Below are 24105 nucleotides of genomic sequence, written 5' to 3' on the forward strand. Positions count from 1 at the left end.
TATATTCATTTTGAAATAGTTTAGACCTCTGGATTCAGCGAGTAGACAAATTCTTCCATCACAAATAACCAATCCATGTTACATCTTTTTTCTTGTAAATAGCTGCATGAGGTGGATGAAGGATGAACAAATAGCAAGTGGCTAAACAGGAACTATTACAGGATGACCACCTGAGGTACACTGGGAAATCTTCCCACTGTTTATAAGAACAAGATTATTGCACTATGTTATCTCTCTTCCTCAGATGTACATTTTCTGAGTCAGCACTCATTGTATTTTCCAGACTGCCCATGACAGGTTGGGAAGGGGTGGGGGAAGCTGTCATGTGTTTCCAGATACTGACCTTAGTCAGTGAATGGCATTTGAGCAGAACAACAAGTTCAGCTACACTTGAACAGTGGCTATTTAGCATCCTTGACACTCAAAGTGGTAAAAGAGGAAGGAGAAGAAGCTGTTTAGCAACTCATGAGGAAAAAAACCATATTGGAAGTCTTCAAAGGGTGAAATAGCATCACACTGCATTACCAACATTGGAGGAAGAGCAGCAATTTGCCTGAAGCTCTCAGCCCTTTGGTATTACTAACGATGGCATTCCATAGTAGAACTATGTCCTTTTTCTTCTCAATCTGGATGGCAAACTTCATGGCACAAGGTACAATTCTTCTGAAAGGTATGTTACCATACACTGCTAGTTTTTCAACATATTCTGTCTTGTACCAAGGAAGGGTATATTTTAAACAAAAATTGCAATATTATAAGGTGGAGAAGGGAACACAGTTATTTCCAGGAACAACAGTGTTGGTCTTTTGTTGGTTTGTTGGTTTGTTTATTTATAGCATGAAACATTAAATAAAACTTAGGGCACCATAAAGTCTAAGGAAAGTTTAATGGCCAAAGTTCCAGCAAAGTTGTAGCAAATGATCTTCAATCTGTTCAGATGACGAAGATCACAATTCATTTTTGTTTCTCAAATTGGTAAATCGTAGTTAGGAAGAAGAAGCTGTGCAAACTAGCAAAGTGTAGTTGTAATGTGCAGAATGAATTTTATTTAATTCATTTATTTTTGCTGATTCAAAAGGCTGGTTGGTACAGTGTCTCCTTTCTAACAAAAATATGTCCGTTTAAGATAAGGATGGAATTTTCATGGACTAGAGCTAATTTTGTCATGTGGTTGAAGAACTGTGGTAAATTAGGAGGCATGTAGGGGAGAGGAGGCATGGATAAGGTATCAAACAAAAATATTCTGAAATAACTTTCTGTCCTGAGCACTTCCCAAATGAAAAATAATAACGTATCATATTACAAAAACAAGTACTTTGGATATTTAGAATGTGTGTTCTGCTTAGTGATACATCATAGTTCCATCTTATAGTGAAATGAGAAATATGTATATATACAGAATGCTAAGAGTGAGAACAGTAAGGACCTTTTGGGGAGTTTTTGGTTTTGCATAGGAAGTATTAGCAACTTACTTTTAAAAAGAATGCTTCTTGCATTAAAAAGTCTGCTTCTTCCTACATTCAGAATTTGTCTCAATCATCACACCTTTTGATCTATTCTTGTAGGATACATTTAGTGCTGGTATTTTGAGGGGTGGTTTTAGTTTACAGGTATCACCGCTGTTGTGAATGCCTTTGTGTTAAGATATTTAAGTATTAGAAAGTCTAAACTCATTATTATTTTCTTGCTGTCAGCAAATTCCATTTAGTCATATAATAAATACATAAATATTAAATATCCATTAGTAATCATTTTGATATATTTCTGCTTATTTGCAGATATTCAGATGTCAAACTGCAGAATTGTGGGTGTAACAGTTGTCGCAAATAAGAGTAATATTCATTTTAATTTTGCTGAAGCAGAACCAGTTTGCAGGCAGCTGGGATTAAAGCTAGCACACAAATCCAAGATTGAAGCTGCTTGGAAACATGGCTTTGAAACTTGCAGGTACAGAAAACCTTCCCAACATTTACTTATAAATGTTTTATGCTAACATACATACAGATAACCTTTTTAATGCCATTTTAAAAATAAAATATCGTTATTATTACTAAGAAATAAATCAAGATTAGAAGCAAGCAAACAATTAAAAATTAAATAGCCCCTCTTATTCTTAAAGCAGAAAAAGGTGATTATTTATTCCCAAATTAAATTTATTCCCTCTTTTCTCCACAGGATCATATGCATAGAACCATTAGGTATATCACTTGTATATAAATATGAATGAGTGTGGCTTCAGATAAGCACTTGAAGTTCATTTAAATGTATGCCTAATAATGTGCAACTTTTGCTTCCTTGAAACTTGAAACAGAAACTGTCTATGCCAGGGCTGTCAAACTCCCGGCTCTCAGGCCAGATGCATCGTGTGCTGGCCACGCCCAGTTTAGCGAAGGGGGGGAAGTCCCAATATATCATGTGATGCTGCTGTGACGACGTGAGTTTGACACCCCTGGTCTATGTGTATCATAAACCTCTTGAAATTTATCTCAGTTTTCCAAAGGATGAATAATCCTGTGTCATTGGGGGTTGTTTTCATAGCACCTAACTTGAATATTTTTATTTTTTTAAATTTTTGCACAAATGATTCATGCTGTAGATTACACTTGGCATTTGAGTAAAGTGATCCCCATGCAAACTCCCCCAAATGAAAATCAATTGTCAAGCTAAAAAGGAACATCTATTGACTTTAATTTAAATTAAATTAAGATTAATAGCACTAATTATTATTTACCATGTATTTCATAGCTTTCCCCTTTAGAAAAGTTAGAACCTATACCTTTTGGAGAGACTATGAAGACCATAGCCAAAGGTTGATGGGAGGAAACCTCTGACTGTAGACTCCAAACTGAGTAAATAAGAGTCGGCTAAGAAAGTAACCTCAAAAATGTCGTGGTGGGTTTCAATTTATTTTACTAATGGTTTGCTCGCGCTCACACGTGCAACACTTCTGCACATGCCAAGAAGCATCCAGGCGGGTGGGCAGAGCCTCCCGCCGCCACCACTACCAGTTCGCCCAATCAGGGGCGAACTGGCCGAAACCCACCTCTGCAAATATGATATTGTTAGCTTCAGGACTGAACAAGGAAGATGGAATGATAAAGTTCACTTAAATGTATACCTAATAATGTGCAACTTTTGCTTCCTTGAAATTTGAAACAAAAACTCTCTATGCCAGGGCTGGCAAACTCCTGGCCCACAGGCCGGATGCGTGACACGCTGGCTGTGCCCAATTTAGGGGGGGGAGGAGTCCCAATACATCATGTGATACTGCTGTGACGACGTGAGTTTGATACCCCTGATCTATGCCTATCACAAACCTCTTGAAATTTTCCTCAGTTTTCCAAAGGATGAATAATCCTGTATCATTGAGGGTTGCTTTTCACCTCAACATTTTCAACTTTTTAAAATTTTTGCACAAATCATAAAACCAAAGAATAATATTGGGGAAGAATGCTAGCTGGGGAATTCTGGGAATTGAAGTCCACAAATCTTCAAGCTTCTAAGGCTGAGAAACACTGTTCTATACAGTAGTGTGTATGTATATGTATGTATGTATGTATGTATGTATGTGTGTGTATATATATATATATATATATATATATATATATATATATATATATATATATATATATATATATATATATATATATATATATATATATATATATATATATATATATATATATATATATATATATATATATATATACACTTTGAAAAGTGACATTTCGTTGTTGCTAGGGTCATGTATCTAACAGAAAAAAATGCTTTTCACTCTAGTTTTGGCTGGGTAGCAGAAGGCTATGTTGTAATTTCACGGATAACTCCAAATGAAAAATGCGGGAAGAATAAAACTGGGATTGCCATCTGGAGAATGCAGACAGACATGAAAGCTCGTGTTTATTGTTACAATTCTTCAGGTAAGTGGGATGAGATATGGATTATAATAATATTTAGTATCAGAGAATCCCTCCTAAAAGAGTTAAGGTAATAATAATTGTAGAGATTTCCATACTACTAGAAGATTGTGGCCAACTTCCAATGTACACAGGTTCAGGATACAATAACTTCCTGGGAAGCCTGAGAAACTCAGAAATTGCCAGTTAAACTATTAACAAGTCAGCTAAGCCACTGTTGACAAGTTTACCTGTTTTTTTCCCTTAGTCAAAGTTTGTAGTGTGGAAGAGCATTATGAAATTTAAATTGCTTTAAATGTGACCAAAAAATACTGTTTTCTAATTTAAAAGGTTATACAGGTGTCCAGGAGAATGCTGCAACGGTCATAAGTGTGAAAAATGGCCATAGGTCACTTTTTTTCAATGCTGTTGTAACGTCGTTGTTTATTGTTCAGTGCTGTTGTAACAATCATATACATGTTGTAAGTGAACTGTTGTAAGTTGAGAACTACCTGTGTTGTATTAAGGTTAGGGATGGGTCACCATTAATATTTGCAGGAAAGTCTTCTGAAGTTGACTTCTCCTGCTGGGAAGATGACCTGTTTATGGCCCTTCATCTGCTTGGCTCCCAACTTATGGGTTGCACTTTCTGGGGGATCTGCATTTGTCCACACTCTCTCAGAGATACAAAATCTGTAAAGACACATAGCATCTCTACCACAGGGCTTGCTAATCATTAATTTCACTACAGTAATATATTTTTTTCAAATATTCATTGCTTTACGTAGAAGGATGGATTTTAAATCAAGGAAATAAAGAAATCCTTTGAAAGAGCATTACAAAAAGAAGAAAACTGCAGAACGATTTGCCCTTTAAAATAATCAAAATGGACCAGAATAAAGAGTACTGTCATCTCATTTATACTTGCAAGGAACCTGGAGTTCCTATGTTGTCATCTGGAATTCTCCCCATAACTTACGGTATCTCAGTGGCATCAATTGATGGAGAAGTACATCTCTTCATCAGAAATGGTTATATAGTATCTCTCTGGAGATAGAATTTGGTCACTTGGACAATCTAGGGTGGTAATCAGTGGTGAGTTACAGCCGGTACTCCCCGGTACGGGCATACCAGTGCCTGCTGGGAGCACCAGGTACTGTTCCGGTACGGTGCTCCGGAGGGCCCACCTGCCTGCCCGCTTTCCTTACCTGTATTTGACCCAACTGGGCCATTTGTGCACATACACGGAGTGTACGACATCTGTGCGATGCTCCACCGAGCAGCTGGTGTGTCATGGGCGGTGGGTGCACATGTGCGCACGGCGCACTTGCACGTTGCGGATGCCCAGCCATGTCGCAGCATACCGGTTGCGACGGGATCCAGAAGCCACCACTGATTGTAATGTACTTTCTGAGATCTCAGGAAGCATTAAAAAAACCCTCAAAGCTATTTATGTTTGACTCCAAATAAAGAGAAAAACCATAAAGAGTTTTACTAGATGGCACTTGCTTGAAACACAAAAGATATGCTACTAGAAAATTGGAAGGTAGGCCATAATTTCATTCATAGTATATATCAGGGGTGAAATCCACTTACCTTTGCTAACGGTTCGGTAGCAATGAGAGCATGTGTGACCGGGCAGGTGGGCGGAACCTGTTACCGAGCACACCTGCAAAAGTAAGCAAACAGCGAGGGGGAGGAAAATCCGCTCTGCCATACGATTTAGATTAGCTTGAAAGCAGGAAATCCTGCTTTATAGCTAATATAAATCGTGCATCACAGCTGATCGTTGGACAAAACGGTTCACCCGAACCGGTTTCATTTTTTTTACTACCGGTTTGCCTGAACCAGTAGCATTTTTACTACCAGTTCAGGCAAACTGGTCCAAACCAGTAGCATTTCACCCCTCATACATATGCCTTGTTCTCCTAAGAACTCTTATAGAGAAGGACGTGTAGAAAATGATTCAATATTGGAGTACTGAATGTTTTGGTCTGTCTATTTTAAAAGGGCAACCTAGACATGATCTTAATACTAATTTTTACACTATAAGCTGTCTTTTAAGGAGACATAATATCCAGTATGGTCGCAATACTATAAAAAAGATATTGAGACTCTAGAAAGAGTGCAAAGAGCGACCAGGATGATTAGGGGACTAGAGGCTAAACCATATGAAGAAAGATTGCAGAAACTGTGCATGGCTAGTCTAGTGAAGAGAAAGACCAGGAGAGGCATGATAGCAGTGTTCCAATATTTGAGGGGTTGTCACAGAGAGGAAGGAGTCAACCTATTTTCCAAAGTACCTGAAGGCCAGACAAGGAATAATGGATGGAAAATGATCAAGGAGAGATTCAACCTAGAAATAAAGAGAAATTTTCTGACAGTGAGAACAATCAACCAATGGAACAGCTTGCCTTCAGAGGTTGTGAGTGCTTCATCACTGGAAGTTTTCAAAAAGAAACTGGACAGTCATCTGTCAGAAATGGTATAGGGTCTCCTGCTTGAGCAGGGGTTGGATTAGATCAGAGGTGGTATTCAGCAGGTTCTGACCATTTCTGGAGAACTGGTAAATACCATCTCTGACTGCCCCCACCTCCATCTTGCTCTGGAGTGGAATGGGAATGAAGATTTTACAGTATTCTTCCCCTGCCATGCCCACCAAGCCACACCCACCGAACTGGTAGTAAAAGAAATTTAATCCCACCACTGGACTAGATGACCTATAAGGTCTCTTCCAACTCTATTCTATTCTATTTTAAGGAATGTGATTTAATAACAAGCAAACAGCTATGTTTTTGTCATGGCTGTTCATGGTGACAGGCATATTTATAATATAATGCAGAACCCAATTATCCTTTTGGCTTTTTCACAGAGACTCATAGCAATATCACAATACAGCTGTCATTTACATCCTAGTCAGTTCATTAAAATGTGTCATCACATTTCCTGTCAGAAACTGACATCAAGAATGGTGCAAGGGCCATTTCCCCCCGTCACTGCAAATATTAAGATAGCATAGTCATTTTGGTATTATAATAGTTTTTATTTTTCATACAACTTTACACATATTATAGAAACAAAGTGTTGACTGGATCTTCCCTTTTACATCCTCTCATTTACATAATCCATTTTACATCATAGCTTGGTTTTCACTTTCAGCCAAATTATTCTCTTCCATTATTTCCCATTTTTTTAAACTCATATTTTCTTATTACCTAAACAATATCTATAATTGCCCCTTCAAAAATTGCACAAAATTATCATTTCATTTTTCTCTATTTGGTCTATTTTATTATAAACAATATAGATCCTCTAGTTATGTTTTAATATAGAAAACATTATTTCAGTTTTTTCTACAATTAACAATGTGCTATACTTTTTTATTTCTTAATTAGTTGCATAACAATACCAATCATACTACTATTCCTTTTAATCCAGGGGTGGGTTCCTGCCAGTTCTAACCTCTATAGAAGAGGTTCCACAAATATACAGAACCGTTTAGAACCGGTTCCAGCTCCCTTCCCCTGCCCGTCCGCACATCATCAAGATGAGGAACGAGAGAAGGAATTCTGGGAGTTGAAGTCCACAAGTCTTAAAGGTGTCAAGTTTGAACACCCCTGGTTTTTTTTTCTAAAGGGTTAGGGGTGCAAGGGTCTTGTAGCTTGACAGCTTTAAGACTTGCGTGCTTCAAATGCCAGAGTTTCTGAGCCAACATTTTGGTTGCTAAGCAAGAGCGTTGTTAAGTCAATTTCACCACATTTTACAAGTTGGCCACGCCCACTCAGTCATATGACTGCCAAGCCACACCCACTCAGTCACATGGCTGGCAAGCCACTCCTACCCGGTCACATGGCCAGCAAGCCACTCCCACAAAACAGGCCACACCTATAGAAGAGGTTCTAAAAAAATTTGAAACTGCTTTAATCTACGTATACAACTCTTTTTCCCCTTCTTCCTCTTTTATCCATTTTCTCTTGGGCTCTAACAAATTCCACTTTTAATCATTTTTCTTCTTCTCCCCCTTTCTCCTAACTTCTTCTTTTTCTTTTTCCTGTTTTATGGTTGTAGTACAGCGATGGCGAACCTTTTTTGGCTCGCGTGCCACAAGTGGGGGGAGCGCAGGGGGGTCATGTGCGGGCATGCCGCCCGCCCTAATGCAACGCGCGACCCCCCCAGTGCGCATGCACGCACAACGTCCGGATGGTCCCTGAAGCCTTCGGAGCGCTCAAAAGGATCCTCCAAGCAAACCGGAAGTGACTTCCGGTTTGCTCGGAGGGTCGTTTTAATCGCTCCGAAGGCATCAGGGAAGCCTCCGGTCGGTCCCTGAAGCCTCTGGAGGGCCTCCGGGGGGGCAGGGGAGACTCTTTTCGCCCTCCCCAGGCTCCTATAAAGCCTCTGGAGCCTGGGGAGGGCGAAAAATGGCTTTTAAAAAGGTGAACTCAGCTGGCCAGCGCTCGCATGCGTGCTGGCCAACTGACAGGTCAGCACCTCGCGTGCCCTGACAAATGGCTCTGCGTGCCACTTGTGGCACGCGTGCCATAGGTTTGCCATCACTGTTGTAATATCTTTTCTTCAGACTATTCAATGTTATTATTCTGGTACCTTTCTCCAGGGTTTTCCCTGTTCTCCTCCCTTTCTTACTATCTTGTGGTTTCTTTTTGGGGGGATCTCCCCCTTTGTCTGTTTTTTCTTTGTAACTATAAATCCCAGTGAAATCATCTGTCTGCATTTTATTTTCAAATTTTATTTCTTCCACCTTATCTTCTTGCTCCTCATTTGTGCCCTCTTTTACCCCCTCTTCTCCTATTTCTTGGTATTATAATAGTTTTCAAACAATATGGAGCTGAGGTGGCGCAGTGTTTAGAGTACAGAACTGCAGGCTACTTCAGCTGATTGTTATCTGCAGTTTGGTAGTTCAAATCTCACCAGGTTGGCTCATGGTTGACTCAGCCTTCCGTCCTTCCGAAATGGGTAAAATGAGGACCCAGATTGTTGGGGGCAATATGCTGACTCTGTAAACTGCTTAGAGAAGGCTGTAAAAGCACTATGAAGCGATATATGTCTAAGTGCTATTGCTATTGCTAATATAGAAGATTGAAGTTTAATCTTTAAAATAGGAACTGTTTAATCTGTCTAATTCTTTTTGGGGTCTCACTAGTCAATCAATAATCACCAGTCTCTAATTATTTAATCTCAGTAGTCCTTTATACCAAGTATATTGGGATATACCTTACAACAAGATCATTTAGATCAAGATTTTTCTACCAATGCTATCGGTAAATTTTGGGATCACTATGTTTCCTGGCCAGAGGATCAAATTAAATGCACTGTTTTTTGTTTATTTGTTTGCCAAAAACCTTTTAATTTATTTTTAATTTTCAAAACAAACATAAAAATCCTCCTTCTTTACATCCTATAGAAAGTGTATCAGTTGGTTACAAAAGGTTTTTGTGCATCTCTTCTACCATCATCAAATATAATTCATATTAACTCTAGTATCTTAACTCAAATGTTTATACATATTACCATCATTATACCTCCACTTTTATTTGACTATAATTGTTTAAACGTCCTTCATCATAAAATATAGCAAAATTTAATACATAACCACATACTGGCATTTCATTTACTTATTCATAAAATCCTCCATTAACATTAAATCCTTATATCCTATTCTAGCTAAACTTCCATAATATTTAATAACAAAGTTTTCTAATCCTCCTTTCCAAATCGCTGTTTACAATTTACATCCAATTTCCTTATATTATACCCATACATATATATAGATTATTATTATTATCCTTTCTTTATTTGGCTATATCCTATATCTTAGCATTTCCCCCCTAATAATCAGAACTTAACTGTGTCTAGTTTAGTTCTTTTTATTATTATTATTATTATTATTATTATTGACCTTTATATATAATCCAAAAGGATTTCTAGCCTTCCCTTCATGGGTATCATTCAATATTCATATCCAATTATTGCTTATCATAACACTACACATTCACATTATCAATTTTTTATTTAACTATACCTATTATCACTAAATTTCACTAGGTTTAGCTAGTAATTTTAAATTATACTCTTCAATCTATCAACCTGTATCTTTCCAATAACAAAACAATCTTATGTCCTCTGCCATTTGTGGTATCAATCTTCTAAGCTTAGTCAGCTTTGTATGGACTAGTCCTAGCAATTCCATGCTTGTAAGATCTCTCATATAATCCTGATGCCCTTTTTCTGCTTCTTTATTCTGCTTGTCTTTAATTGTCAGCAGTGTTATCCATATTTTCGTTAATAAAGTTTCATAGTCCATAAGTTCTTTACTTTTTTCTTCTTCTTCTATATCTTGTCCTTTGAAATAGATTTCCTCTCCATTTATTTCCTCTTTCAGTATTCCATACTTTGCATTTTCAAAAACAAACCAACCACCATAGATGTCAGAAAGTTTAATCGCTTTATATTCATTTTCCACTTCAATTCTTTGAATTTTAATCACCTCATTTTGCATTTGGTGAACATCATCAAATTTTCCATCACGTTTTTCTGTAAGATGTACCAAAAATTCCAATTTTTGTTCATCTCTCATATGTATTTGTTAGTTTTAGTAATTCTGAAAATATTGTCTACAAACTTACAATCTCTCCATTTTCCTGATACTCCGCCATCTTAAACAAAAGTGCTCTCGCTTGGAAGGTTTTTTTTTTAAGTTAAAACATGGATTCACAAAAGCCATTTCCCCCCCTCTTCTCTGGTTGAAAACACGTTTCAAAGGGACATTTGGCTTACCCCTATCACTCTGTAACGAGCCGTCAAAACAAACCGTGAAGAAAGGGAAAAGTTCCGCTTGAGTACACAAAGCTCCAATCAACAAAACCACCCAGCACGTAGTGCTTTTAAAATATTTCTTTTTTTATATCTGTTTTATATTTCAAATTAGAAAAAGAGGTCCAGTCTTTAAATGAATTAAAAAAAATACTCACAGCGATGCAAGAGGAGAGCTTTGATCTATAAATCACAGAGAATCACAGAAAAAGGGGTAGAAAAAGAAGACTTAATCTGTCCATTTTAAAAAGCTTGTTACGATTCCATCCATGAAGATAGCATGTAAAAAAATGGGATAGCCACCGTCCAGAACCGTTGCAAATTTAATTTCGCCGCTTGATTCTTCTATTCTTCAATTTAAATCAATTTTTAAGTTTTTATAGGCAGACTCTCTTTTAAAACAATGAAGATTCCTCACCAGCTGGAAAAACCTTCACTTTCCATTCCTTCAGTTTTGGGGCTGCCCCGACGTCATCAGCATTGGCTGGATTTTTTGTCACCGGCTTGAAGAAATTTATCTTGCTTCTTTCGGGGATTTTGCGATATTCCCTAGTTCAGCAAGACGTATTCTTTCTGTTCACTGTCTCTTCGGGACAGTTTAGATCCGTTTAGATCCCCAATGGCAAAAGTGTCGATTGCGATCTCAGAGCATTGAGACCGCACATCGTGTCGTCGCGACTTCGGCCCCGCCCTTGCTTAAATGCACTGTTAATTGTGCTGATGCCATTAATGTTAATGATTCTATTCTCCTGTACATACATTTGTCAAGACCACAGGGTAGAACCTGGGAAGTATAAGAGACCTTCTCTTATTTACGTAGAAAATCACTCTGATCTCCAACCTCACAGCTGAATTTTCCTACTAGTCTGATTAATTGCATATTTTAAAAAAGGAAACAAGGCACCAAGACAAACATACCAGACAAAGCCATTTAGCTTTCTATGGTCTGGAGAAAGTATGCTTAGTTTTTATTTACTTTTTGGGGAAGGAGGCAGAGTCACTAGTTTATTATTATGTTGTTGTTATTTTGACAACCACAGAGAGAATTTTTAAAAAATCAATATAGTGGCTGCTCTGTATGATCAAAACCCTCTTTCTTTTATTATGTACTGGTGAGGTGGGGGCTTTGAACATATAATTGTGGCCATTATCTGTTTTTTTTACTTGTTCCTGATGCTTCTATTTTTTCTGATAGCCCCCTCAATTTTCTAATCTTGTCAACACTTACCTACTGAATTTTGTATTGTAAAAGCTACAAAGTGAAACACTGGTGTGTGTGTGTGTGTGTGTTTATTGTTGGGCTTTTTTATATTGGAAAGACAATCAAACATATGGGGGGGGGAGAGAGGGGGGAGAGGGGAGGGAGATATATCAGATGGATAGATAGGTAGGTAGGTAGGTAGGTAGATAAATAGATAGATAGATAGATAGATAGATAGATAGATAGATAGATAGATAGATAGATAGATAGATGATAGATAGATGATAGATAGATATAGTTATAGATATAGATGTAGATGTAGATGTAGATCAGTGGTGGGTTCCTACCGGTTCGCACCGGATCGCGCGAACCGGTTGGCGACCGAACCCGGAAGTAACCGGACCCGGAAGTAACTTCTGGGAACCGGCACCGGTCCTGTCGCTCAATCGCCCTTGCCATCCCAATGCAGCTCGCTCGCTCCCCCGCCCATCTGCACTAAACTAGCTAGCCCAGGCAGCCGCTCACTGATTGGCTGGAGTCCAGCCAATCAGTGAGCGGGCTGGAGGCGACCCGTTTAAAAGTGGGTCCTCCATTTCAAAACTCCCTTCTCTTCGCCTTCCAGGAGCTTGCTGCTTCCCTCAGGTAAGCAACTAAGCGCGAGGGGGGGGCGGGAGGCTAGCGTTGGCGAGGAAAGGCCTCGCTGAAGCTGCGGACTGGCGTGGGCCATGCGGGCGGCGGGCAGCTAGCTTCGCCCAGGAGAGGCCCCGGGGCCTTTCCGGGACGAAGCGCCGGCGTCGCGTGGGAAGCGCGGCCGCCGGGAAGCTAGCTTCGCCCCGGAGAGGCCCCGGGGCCTTTCCGGGACGAAGCGCCGGCGTCGCGTGGGAAGCGCGGCCGCCGGGAAGCTAGCTTCGCCCCGGAGAGGCCCCGGGGCCTTTCCGGGACAAAGCGCCGGCGTCGCGTGGGAAGCGCGGCCGCCGGGAAGCTAGCTTCGGCCCGGAGAGGCCCCGGGGCCTTTCCGGGACGAAGCGCCGGCGTCGCGTGGGAAGCGCGGCCGCCGGGAAGCTAGCTTCGGCCCGGAGAGGCCCCGGGGCCTTTCCGGGACGAAGCGCCGGCGTCGCGTGGGAAGCGCGGCCGCCGGGAAGCTAGCTTCGGCCCGGAGAGGCCCCGGGGCCTTTCCGGGACGAAGCGCCGGCGTCGCGTGGGAAGCGTGGCCGCCGGGAAGCTAGCTTCGCCCCGGAGAGGCCCCGGGGCCTTTCCGGGACGAAGCACCAGGCTGGCGTGGGTGGCAAGCCTCCGCGAGGCTAGGCCAAAAGCCCCCCACCCTCCCCTCTCCAGCCTCACCTGGCTGGCTAAGCCCTAAGCAGTCTTAAACAGTCTTACCTGTCCTCCTGCCTCTCTGCCTGTCTGCTGCCTGTTGCATCGGAGAGCTGCTGATTCTGCCTGCTGGTAAGTAACCTGGTTTTTTTTCTTTTATTTTTTTAATGTATTTTAAAATAATATTTTATTTATTGTGCATAGAATTTTTTAAAATATTTTTACTTAAAAGTATTGAGTGTAGAATATTTTTAAATGGTTTACTTCAATTTATTGTGTATGGATTCTTTTTTAAAATTGTCTCAGACTATTTTAAAAAAGATTCTATCCAAAATAAATTAAAATAAACCATTTTAAAATATTCTATACTCAATACTTTAAAATGTATTGTGTATAGAATTGTTTTAAATTGTTTTATTGTAATTTATTGTGTATTGAATGTTTTCAATGGTTTCATTTTAAATTATTGTGTGTGGAGTAGTTTGAAATGGTACAGTATAAATTATTGCTGGTGGAATAATGGTTACAGTTGGTACAATACCTTAAAATAGTTATAGTATAAATTATTGCTGGTGGAATACTTAACAATGGTTTTTAAGGATTTTTTTTATTTATAGAATATCTTTTTTAAATTATTGTTTGGGAATTTTTATGTTTTAATTGTTTATAAAATATATTTACTACAAGAAATGTTATTCCTTTTTGCAAATGTTTTCTTTGTGGTGCAATATGTTGCTTAAAAGTGTTCAGACCAGGTTTATATATCTCAAAGTGGGTGCTTTTCTATGGGCAGGTCAGGTTGGTGCAAGGCAGCTTTGCCAGATTTTGTGTGTTTCTATGTGATACCTGGTTGTTTAGGTAATTCTGAGGTGGTTGCTGGTTCTGTGAGCTTCCTGGCATTGTCCTTTATAATTTCCCACAATGCCTTGATGGTTTTTATTCCAGTGGCTTTGTCTTTCCTGTCCTTAGGGTTAGGGGGGAAAAAAACACTGGTTTCATTTGCAGTCTTTGGGGGGGGGGGCAAAAAGGAGAAAGAGGGAGGAGGTGGGGGAAAGTGGGATCCTTGCTGCTTTCTGAGCTTGGTGGTTTTTTTTACAGACATTTCACTACCAAACTAGGTAACATCATCAGTGCTAGATGGGTTTGTGGGGAAAGGAGGAGGAGGAGAAGTCAAAGGACAAAAAGGAAAAAGATGAGGGAGAGGACTGTGGGGTCCTTTGGTGTTCTCTGAACCTGGTGGTTTTTAATTATTTTTAGGGAATTTTTATTTATTTATTGTTTATAGAATGTTTATTACAAGAAATGTTATTCCTTTTTGCAAATGTTTTATTTGTGATGCAATATGTTGCTTTTAAGTGTACAGGTTGGTGTATGGTATGTGTCTCAAGGTGGCTTCTTTTCTATGGGCAGGCCAGGTTGGTGCAAGGCAGCTTTGCCAGATTTTGTGTGTTTCTATGTGATACCTGGTTGTTTAGGTAATTGTGAGGTGGTTGCTGGTTCTGTGAGCTTCCTGGCACTGTCCTTTATAATTTCCCACAATGCCTTGATGGTTTTTATTCCTGTGGCTTTGTCTTTCCTGTTCTTAGGGTTAGGGAAAAAAACTGGTTTCATCTGCAGTCTTTTGGGGGGGAAATTGTTTGTGTGTGTGTGTGTGTTTTCCTGGCACTGTCATAGTTTGTGTTTGTGGGTATGTAATGTCCTGCAGTTATCTACACATTAATAATGATCAAGTACTAATAATATTTCCTTATACATTTTAATGACCTTTCCTTTCATAATTGGTGTTTTCTTTCATACTTTTAGATTTCTAATTGCTGTTTCTGTTAGTTAGCAATTGATAGAACAAATTCCACATGAAAAAGTATTCAAAGCCTTCTTGGTTTTAATTGTCAATTTATTCATTCTTGCACATTCTAATATTTATTCATTTTCATATCTTTGTTTTTTCCACTGTTGTGCAAACACAATTCCAACAGCTGTTAACATGTGTAAAATTAAATATGTATTTATTTCCTTTGAAATGCAAGTAGTAAGTAGTAAGCTACTTGCCTTCTGTAAGTATCTCTTTTATTGTTTTGTGTACTTATTTTAATCTTATTTAAGTAGTAAGTGCACAAAATAATAAATTTCCTTTTTGATATCTTCTTTTTGTAGATCATTCATTGGGGCAAAAAATTCAGTGACATTGTCTTGGCCACTCCCATCCGGTCACATGACTGCCAAGCCACTCCCACCCGGTCACATGGCCGGCAAGCCACTCCCACCCGGTCACATGGCTGGCAAGCCACTCCCACAAAGGAGGCCACACCCACAGAGTAGGTTCCAAAAAATTTTGAAACCCACCACTGATGTAGATGTAGATGTAGATATAGATATAGACAGATAGAGATAGAGAAAGATTTAGAACACAATCTTATGGTGGCTTATGATCTCAATCATGACACAATAGCATTCCCACCTCATAGCATTTCTCTCTTTCAATTACAGCCTGATGTTTCATTGTCTTTCCAATATCGAAAAAGCCCAACAATAAAAATTGCGAATGTAAATGAATAATAGAATAACATATTTGGAAGGAACCTTGGAGGTCTTCTAGTTCAACCCCCTGCTCAAGCAGGAAACCCTATATCATTTCAGACAAATAGTTGTCCAGTCTCTTTTTAAAAATCTCCAGTGTTGGAGCACCCATAATTTCTGGAGGCAAGCTGTTCCACTGATTAATTGTTCTAACTGTCAGGAAATTTCCCCTTAGTTCTCGGTTGCTTCTCTCCTTGATTAGTTTCCATCCATTGCTTTTTATCCTGACTTTAGGTGCTTTGGAGAATAGGTTGACAACCCCCCCCCCCCTCTTCTTTGGAACACTGCTTAGATATTGGAACACATTGCTACTTGTCTTCCCTTCTTTTCATTAAATTAGATACATTCAATTCCTGCAACTATTCTTCATATGTTTTAGCCTCCAGTCCCCTAATCATCTTTGTTGCTCTTCTCTACACTCTGCTCTCATTTTGTTTTTAATATCGTGACAAACAAAACTGGATGCAATATTTCAGGTATGGTCTTAACAGGGCATTATAAAGTGGTATTAATACTTCACATGATCTTGAATCTATTACTTTGTTAAGTCCCTCCGGGGAGAGGGGGCAGTCTAGAAATTTAATATATTATTATTATTATTATTATTATTATTATTATTATTATTATTATTATTATTAATGCAGCCTAGGACTGCATTGGCTTTTTGGCAGCTGCAGCATACTGCTGGCTCATATTCTACTAGGGCTCCAAGAATACAACTTGCAGTTACTACTATTGGGCCTATTCTATACCCCTGCATTTGTTTTGTTTTTCTTTCCTAAATGTAGAACCTCACTTTTCTCACCATTGAGTGTCATATTGCTAGATAGGGCCTAGTGCTCAAGTCTATCAAGGTCCTTCTAGAGTGTGTCGTCTGCAAATCTGATGAGTTCCCTTTCTATCCCCTCATCTAAATCATTGAAAGAAAAAATTGAAACTACTGGACCTAAGTGTAAGAAAGTTTGAGCATAAGGTTTGTTAGAAAATATCACTGGGATAAATTCAACCAACATCTGGATAGCTACCATATCCAGATGCAGAAATTAAATGAAATTACTTTATAGTGATCTAAATGAACCCTCTCCCATTTACAAACAATCAGTGGAACAGGGAGGAAGAATGAAGACAGCAGCTTCTTCCAAAAATTAATCTTACTGGTATAAATCAAGCGAAGAGTTAAGTCTGACAAATACTTTAATATCAGATATCTCTGAGCAATCTAATAGGATTGGTATATTACTCTTTTTAGCTCTTTAGAACAGTGTTTCTCAAACTTGGCGACTTAAAGTCCTGTGGACCTCAACTCCCAGAATTCCCCAGCCAGCTATGCTGGCTGGGGGATTTTGGGAGTTGAAGTCCAGAGGACTTAAAGTCGCCAAGTTTGAGAAACACTGCTTTAGAATAACCCTTAGTAAGATGTCTCCTGCATTCTGTTATTTTTTAAGAATGTGCATCAACAAATTTCACTGCACTGTTTTCTTGTCCTCTTTTCAGATACGTGGATTAATTCATGCATCCCGGAAGAAAGCACCGTTTCATTACCAGACAGTTCCACCAAGATGAACTCCACTTTAACAGCCTCATTTCAGGATGCCTCCACAGGGGTTGACACAACTCAGTTACCACAAACCCAAAAGCCCCCAAAGTATCGCATCATATGTGTAACAGAAACGTTGTCTCCCGAGCCTACTCCCGAACCTACTCCCGAGAAGGAAAATTTGATTTTCACTGATAAACGAACTGCCTTTAAAAATGAAGGTGTCCCATTTGGAGGTAATAGCCATACGGGGTGCTTTGAGTTTCATGTTTTTATGTTAGAGAGAGGACAAAAGAACAGCTCAGGTTTACAATTTTTGCTGGCTTAGTGGGGAACTTTAAAAGTGTGCTTTTGAGGTGGTAAGATGAATCAAACCATTATAACCAGAAATGTAGTCTTTTACTTTTGACTTGTTTTAAGCCACCAATTCTACAATCCAAATAAGGCAATGGGAGAGCTGCTCTAACATAGTGGCTGGAGAGTTGCTACTCCAAATCTTAAATCTGGATGCACTAGGTTGCTGCTTTCCCTCAGGCGTCAACATTTCTCTTCCCTACCTTCCAGCTACCTGACTTACAAGATACATATTTGGTAGGAATTATATGTAGACAATGTACACGAAGAGCTTTAAATATACCAAAGTAGTACAAGAAAATGTTATTACTTGGATTTTTTTCATCCTCTCAACTAGAAAACTCTTTATAATTCAATTAGGGTCTACATTAAAAAGGTCTAAAATCTAAGATAATTTTTTTGTTTCCCCCAAAATTTGGGCCATATTATTATTGCCACTTCTATCACTCCTACTACTTACTATTAATACTAAACTGGGAGCTCTTATGGGTTAAGTGACTCCTTAGTCATCCTCCTCTACCAATTTCATTTCTAAGAGTGCTCTGAATACATTCAGAAAATGGAAATGAGTGAGCAACACACCATGAGTCTGTACAGCTGAAAAACCTCAAAAGTATTTTGGAAAGTGCAAGAAAGAGCTCTGGCATAATAGAGGGCATGGGGAGCAGGAAGGATGCCTTTCAGTCAGCATGTTGACTCCTGGCGACTATCTCGACAAATCCCTACAGTTTTCTTAGCAAGAATTCAGAATTACCGTGTTTCCCCGAAAATAAGACAGTGGCTTATTTTCTTTTGACCCCCGAAATAAGCACTTGGCCTTATTTTTGGGGAAGGCTTATTATTTTTGAAGTGCAGAGGTGGCGAGCGTGGTCACCTCATGGCTGCTTCTCTGATGCAATATTTTCGGGGAGGTCTTATTTTGGGGGGAGGGCTTATTTTAGTACATGCACTCAAAAGCCCGATTGGACTTATTATCCAGGGAGGTCTTATTTTCGGGGAAACAGGGTAGTTTGCTATAGCCTGCTTTCTACTGCTGAGAGAGAGTGACTGGCCTAAGGTCACTCAATTGGTTTTCAATCCTCAGGTGGGGCTAGAACTCACAGTCCTCTGGCTTCTAGCCTGGCGCTTGCACCACTACACCAAACTGACTCTGTAACTGAGGACCCTGATTATTGAAAATAGGAACAAATGTTCTCTTGTCCTATTTAGATATGGGTATGGATTTGTAAGCTGTAGGTTGGTTTTTGTGTTGCACATGTTGAAAAGAATACCTTTGGACACTGAAATGCAAACAATCTATTCCACTACCTTAGTTTTTTCAGCAAGTTACATTGATATTAGCCTCACCAATTTGTCTTCAGAAAAGGAATGTGTTGTTATTAGTTTTTTCACAGTAAGCAATTCTGTTTAAAGCAGAGGGGACTTCTAAGCCATTAAAATATTTGTCTTTTTTTTCACCCAAGACTCTGCCCAAAATTAACAGTTTCAAAGATTTTTTTAAACAAAGTAATAGCAATATTACTAGTAGCTGCCTCTCTAAATTCTAGTATTAAAATATCTAAAATTAAAAATTCTTCAATTTCACTTGGTGAAAAGAAACACCAACAGCAAGAATATTCCAACTTGTAACTGCAGTCAGACAATACAGTTAGCTAAGAACAAATAATTGAATGGAGATTTGCATCCATGCTTTGAGGACGGAGGGGTTGGCAAGTACATTCACAACTAAATTGCGGCAATGTTGTCCAATGCAACATAAAACCAAATTTAGTCTGTGTTTAATTGTTGATCAATAAACAAGGACACAAAGCTAATCTTGAAACCAGAACAATTCGATTTAATCCCAGTTCAGATTCAGTAAGAAATTATGCTTAACAGAAAAACAGAATTGAAAGGGACCCTGGAGCTCTTCTAGTCCACCCACCTGCTCAGGCGGGCAACCCTATAATATTTCAGACAAATGATTGTCCAATTTCTTCTTAAAAACGTCCAGTGTTGGAGCATTAACAACTTCTGGAGGCGGGTTTTTTCATTGATTAATTGTTCTAACTATCAGGAAATTTCTCTTTAGTTCTAGTTGCTTGTCACATTCCATCCATTGCTTCTTGTCCTGCCTTCAGGAGAATAGCTTAACTCCCTCTTCTTTGTGGTAGGCCCTGAGATATTGGAACACTACTACCATATCACCCCTAGTCCTTCTTTTCATTAAACTAGACATATTCAATTCCGGCAATCATTCTTTATATGTTTTAGCTTCCAGATCCCTAATCATCTTTGTTGCTCTTCTCTGTACTCTTTCTAGAGTCTCCACATCTTTTCTACATTGTAGTGACCAAAACTGGATGCACTGTTCCAAGTATGTTCTTACCAAGGCATTATAAAGTGTTATTAACACCACTTCATGTGATTTTGATTCTAACACTCTGTTTATGCAGCGTATGACTGCATTAGCTTTTTTGGCAGCTGCAGTACACTGTTGGTTCATATTTAAGTGATTGTCCACTAGGAGTCTAAGATCCCTCTTACAATTACTATTGAACCAGGTACCTCCTGTTCTATACCTGTGCATTTGGTTTTTCTTACCTAAACGTAGATCCTTATTTTTTTTCACCATTGAATTTCATTTTCTTAGATAGGGCCCAATGTTCAATTCTGTCAAGATCCTTCTGTATCTTAAGCCTATCTTCTGGAGTGTTGGCTATTCCTGTCAGCTTGGTGTCATCAGCAAATTTGATGAGTTCCCTATCTATCCCCTCATCTAAATCACTGATGAAGATATTGAAGAGTACTGGGCCTAAGACAGAGCTTTGCGGTACCCCACTACATACTTCCCTCCATGTTTACTTGCTAGTTTCTTCTTGTTTGTGGGCTTGTACATAGAGTGAGGCAGAAATATATTGAAAGAAAAATCCAGCTGCTCAAGGCCTAAAATTCTGCAAAGGAATCCCACTGCAACATCCGACCAATTGTGGAGAATGGTATAAACTCTTCTGCCATTGGAGTCCTATCTATGAACACTGGAGAAAAAAAAGGCATTTTGAATTTTCCCCCCAGAAAACATTAATACTGCCACCAGAAATTTTAAAAAAGATTGTTTAATCTCCAAGATTTCAAGGTTACCTCTTTCTTCTTTCCAGCTGTACCTATCGTGCTTCTGGTGCTTGCCCTCTTCTTCTGTGCAGCTGCAATGGTTTTAGCTATCTGCTATATCAAAAAGTAAGTAAAACCTGTTGCTTTGCACATGCATGCATTTCTATCAACAACATATATGTAGACGCTAATGCTATCTTTTCATATGTAACAGGACTTGGGCATTCTTCTCACTGTATAGAGAATGTTCTAAGTCACCAATTAGACCGGTAGTTTTAATCATTAAATATTCATGCCTTCTTGATGCAGCATAAACATAAGTAAGGCATACTCATATATGAATGTATAATGTATGTTCAGATAGAAAAATCTGCAATTTGGCAATAGTGCAGTGGCAGTGAGTAAATATTTTTTCTACATCTCTTAATTTTAAAAAATCAAAGTGGTTTATGGTAAAACCTTGTTTCTGTCATAGCAGATGAAAAGGCTTTCAGAAAAATGTTTCTGAAACATCAATTACTGACACATTATGGTGTGTGTGTGTGTGTGTGTGTGTTTGTGTGTGTGTGTGTGTGTTCGTTCCAGCATAACTCTGGAACGCCTCAAACAATTTCAACCAAACTTGGTACATAGATTACTTACTCTCTGGAAACAAATACTGTGGAGATAAGACACCCCTAACACCTCTCGGGGTGTATGTTCTGTTAAGATACAGCCTGTTGTGCCTTAAATGGCTTCTACTATACCGCCTTAAAATGGCTTCTACTGTACAGCGCTGTGGAGTTGCCATGGTAACGGCTTCACAGTACTCCACGAGGGGGGGGTCCCTTTGGTAAGGGGAAAATCCAACGTTAGAAATTGTGGTGACGTTCATGGAAAGAGGATTGGAATAAATAAATAGAGGTTATGAGCTAATAATTTAATATATTATGGTATCTCCTATACTGTATAAAACATATACATGTATGTATGTATATGTATGTATATGTATGTATGTATGTATATATAAAAATGTGTGTGTGTGTAAAATCAAGCCTCCACCTATATAGAGATAGAGATATATAGATATATGCTGATGCTTTATTTAAACTAAATTTGTATAACAGTGATTGCATGAGCTTTGTAGATGCCATATGCTCAATAAATAAATACATTACTGACACCTGACGCAGCCTTTCAAGTAAGTGCAGTTCAAGATACAATAATGGCTTTCATTTTTGGAATGTCTGTACGGCGATTAATGATTAATCAACTTTGTTTTTCAATTTGATGAAAGATACAAGAAAACATCTCTATTTTCAAGCAAGGAGAAGAAAGATGAAATAGAAACCAAGACCATCAAAGAACTAAATGCAAAAAACCAACCTCCAGAGCAGGGCCTAAAGAATGGAAAAAAGGAAGAAGTGGAAGTCAAGTCTGAACCACAAGTAAAATGTTTGGAAGCAGAAGTTTAAGGCAGAGGATCTCAATGAACAAATGCCACATGAACAAATGGCAGAAACTAACAGTTTAGACATTGATAATTGTATATATTGCCAAAATCAGTATCAGGCCTGTCATACAAACATTTCACACCTCATATATGTTAGCTTATACATTGTCAATATAGGAATGATCTTCCTTACAATAACACCTATACAACTCATATTTTCAGTTTTGTTACAAGGAAGCGACAATATTTTCCCAAAACATGACCTGCCATTCAGACCTGCAAATCAAACAAACAAATAAAAATGGAACTATATTTTTGTTTATTATACAAAGGATTTCATGGAGAAACTTGAATATGTGAACTAGATTTAACAGAGAAACTGCTCCTGTCTTTTTCAAATGATGGTAACTTTAAAATACGTCTTTATTGAGAGGTTATCACAGAAGTTCAAAAACATAAAGAGTGATGGAAAAGAACAAAGGGAAAAGTTTGATTCACGTGCAGAAGAATGCATCACAAATTGTTACATAGCCGTAAATATATATATATGTTTCTTATGATTTCAGTCTCTGTGTCTTTTCCTACATTATTTCCAGAAATCTAACAAATTACAAACTATCACAAAAATGATAGCAACAAAATCTATTAATTATATTTTTTTCCATGCATGCCATAGTCATGTTTATTTCAAAAATATTTAACAGCCCAATCGTATGCATGTTTACTTAGAAATCTGTTCCATTCTATTTCCCGAACTTACCATTCAAAACTACTATATAAAATATCTCTGTAAATTGATTGTTGTGGCTGTTACTATACAAGCAAATACATTTAATCAGGATTTAATTGAAATAAACAAAAATTGCATAATTATTTAATACTGTAAATTGATACAAAATTTACATATTTTCAACAGCTGAATTTGTTCCTAATTACTTTCCAATGATGGACAGATTCAGCTGAAAAACTATAGAAATAAATGTGATATTACCGGATATGGAGAACTTCTAGAAATATACAAAACATCACATTCATGCTTTTAACTACATGCTTTGACAAATCATTTATTTTCTACTTATATTACAAGTATATTTATTTCAAATACTGTAAGTACAGTGGGGTTCAATAGGACTCACTCTCTAAATTAGTGTTTTAAGATTTTAGGTTTAAAAAGCCCAAATGTTACTGCTTTAGATACACCATACTTATTGGATTGGATTTGGATATTTGTAAAAAACATGAAATGAATTTATTGGCTATGCTTACCTAAGAAATTCATAGGTACATGGCCAGGAGGGGATATATTATAGGGACTGTGCTGCTAACTTTCCTTTTGATGTAGCCTACCATAAGGTTTTTATTTCTTTTACATTATTTATTAATAATGTAAATTTAAGTGAGTAGCCAGGGCTAGTAGTCAGATCTGTCTGGAAGAAAAAATGCTTATTGAAATCAATCTGCTTTAATATATTTGCTCAGAAAAATCGTAGGCAGAAAATATCTGGAGCAATTAAAGAAACATTACAGGTAGTCCTTGACTTATAATAGTTCATTTAATGGCCATTCAAAGTTACAACAGCACTGAAAAAAGTAACATGACCGTTTTGACACATGACCATTGCAGCATCCCCACGGTCACTTGATCAAAATTCAGATCCACGGCAACTGGTTCATATTTATGATAGTTTCAATATCCTGTGGTCATGTGATCACCTTTTTTGGCCTTCTGACAAGCAAAGTCAATGGAGAAGTCAGATTCACTTAAGAACTTTGTTACTAATGTTAGATATTAGCAACTGTTATAATGGTTTCCACCAAGGTCCTCTGTTCCAGCGGGAACAGAGGTTTAATCTCATTGGTCGAAGGGTCCCTATAA

The 24105-nt window shown here is 38.4% G+C and overlaps 1 protein-coding gene across 1 annotated transcript; it reads left to right on the top strand.

Annotated features, from left to right (window-relative positions):
• Positions 1-251: 251 nt before the first annotated feature.
• On the top strand, positions 252-23102 carry LYVE1 (lymphatic vessel endothelial hyaluronan receptor 1). The gene is made up of 6 exons (XM_081939046.1): positions 252-670; positions 1779-1947; positions 3781-3920; positions 17311-17589; positions 20845-20923; positions 22074-23102. Exons 1-6 carry the CDS (start codon positions 586-588, stop codon positions 22249-22251), a joined length of 930 nt encoding a protein of 309 aa, XP_081795172.1. The 5' UTR covers positions 252-585; the 3' UTR covers positions 22252-23102.
• Positions 23103-24105: the final 1003 nt, after the last annotated feature.

Source organism: Natrix helvetica (genome assembly GCF_964273705.1).
Source record: "Natrix helvetica genome assembly, chromosome: 1".
Classification (NCBI taxonomy): Eukaryota; Metazoa; Chordata; class Lepidosauria; order Squamata; family Natricidae; genus Natrix; species Natrix helvetica.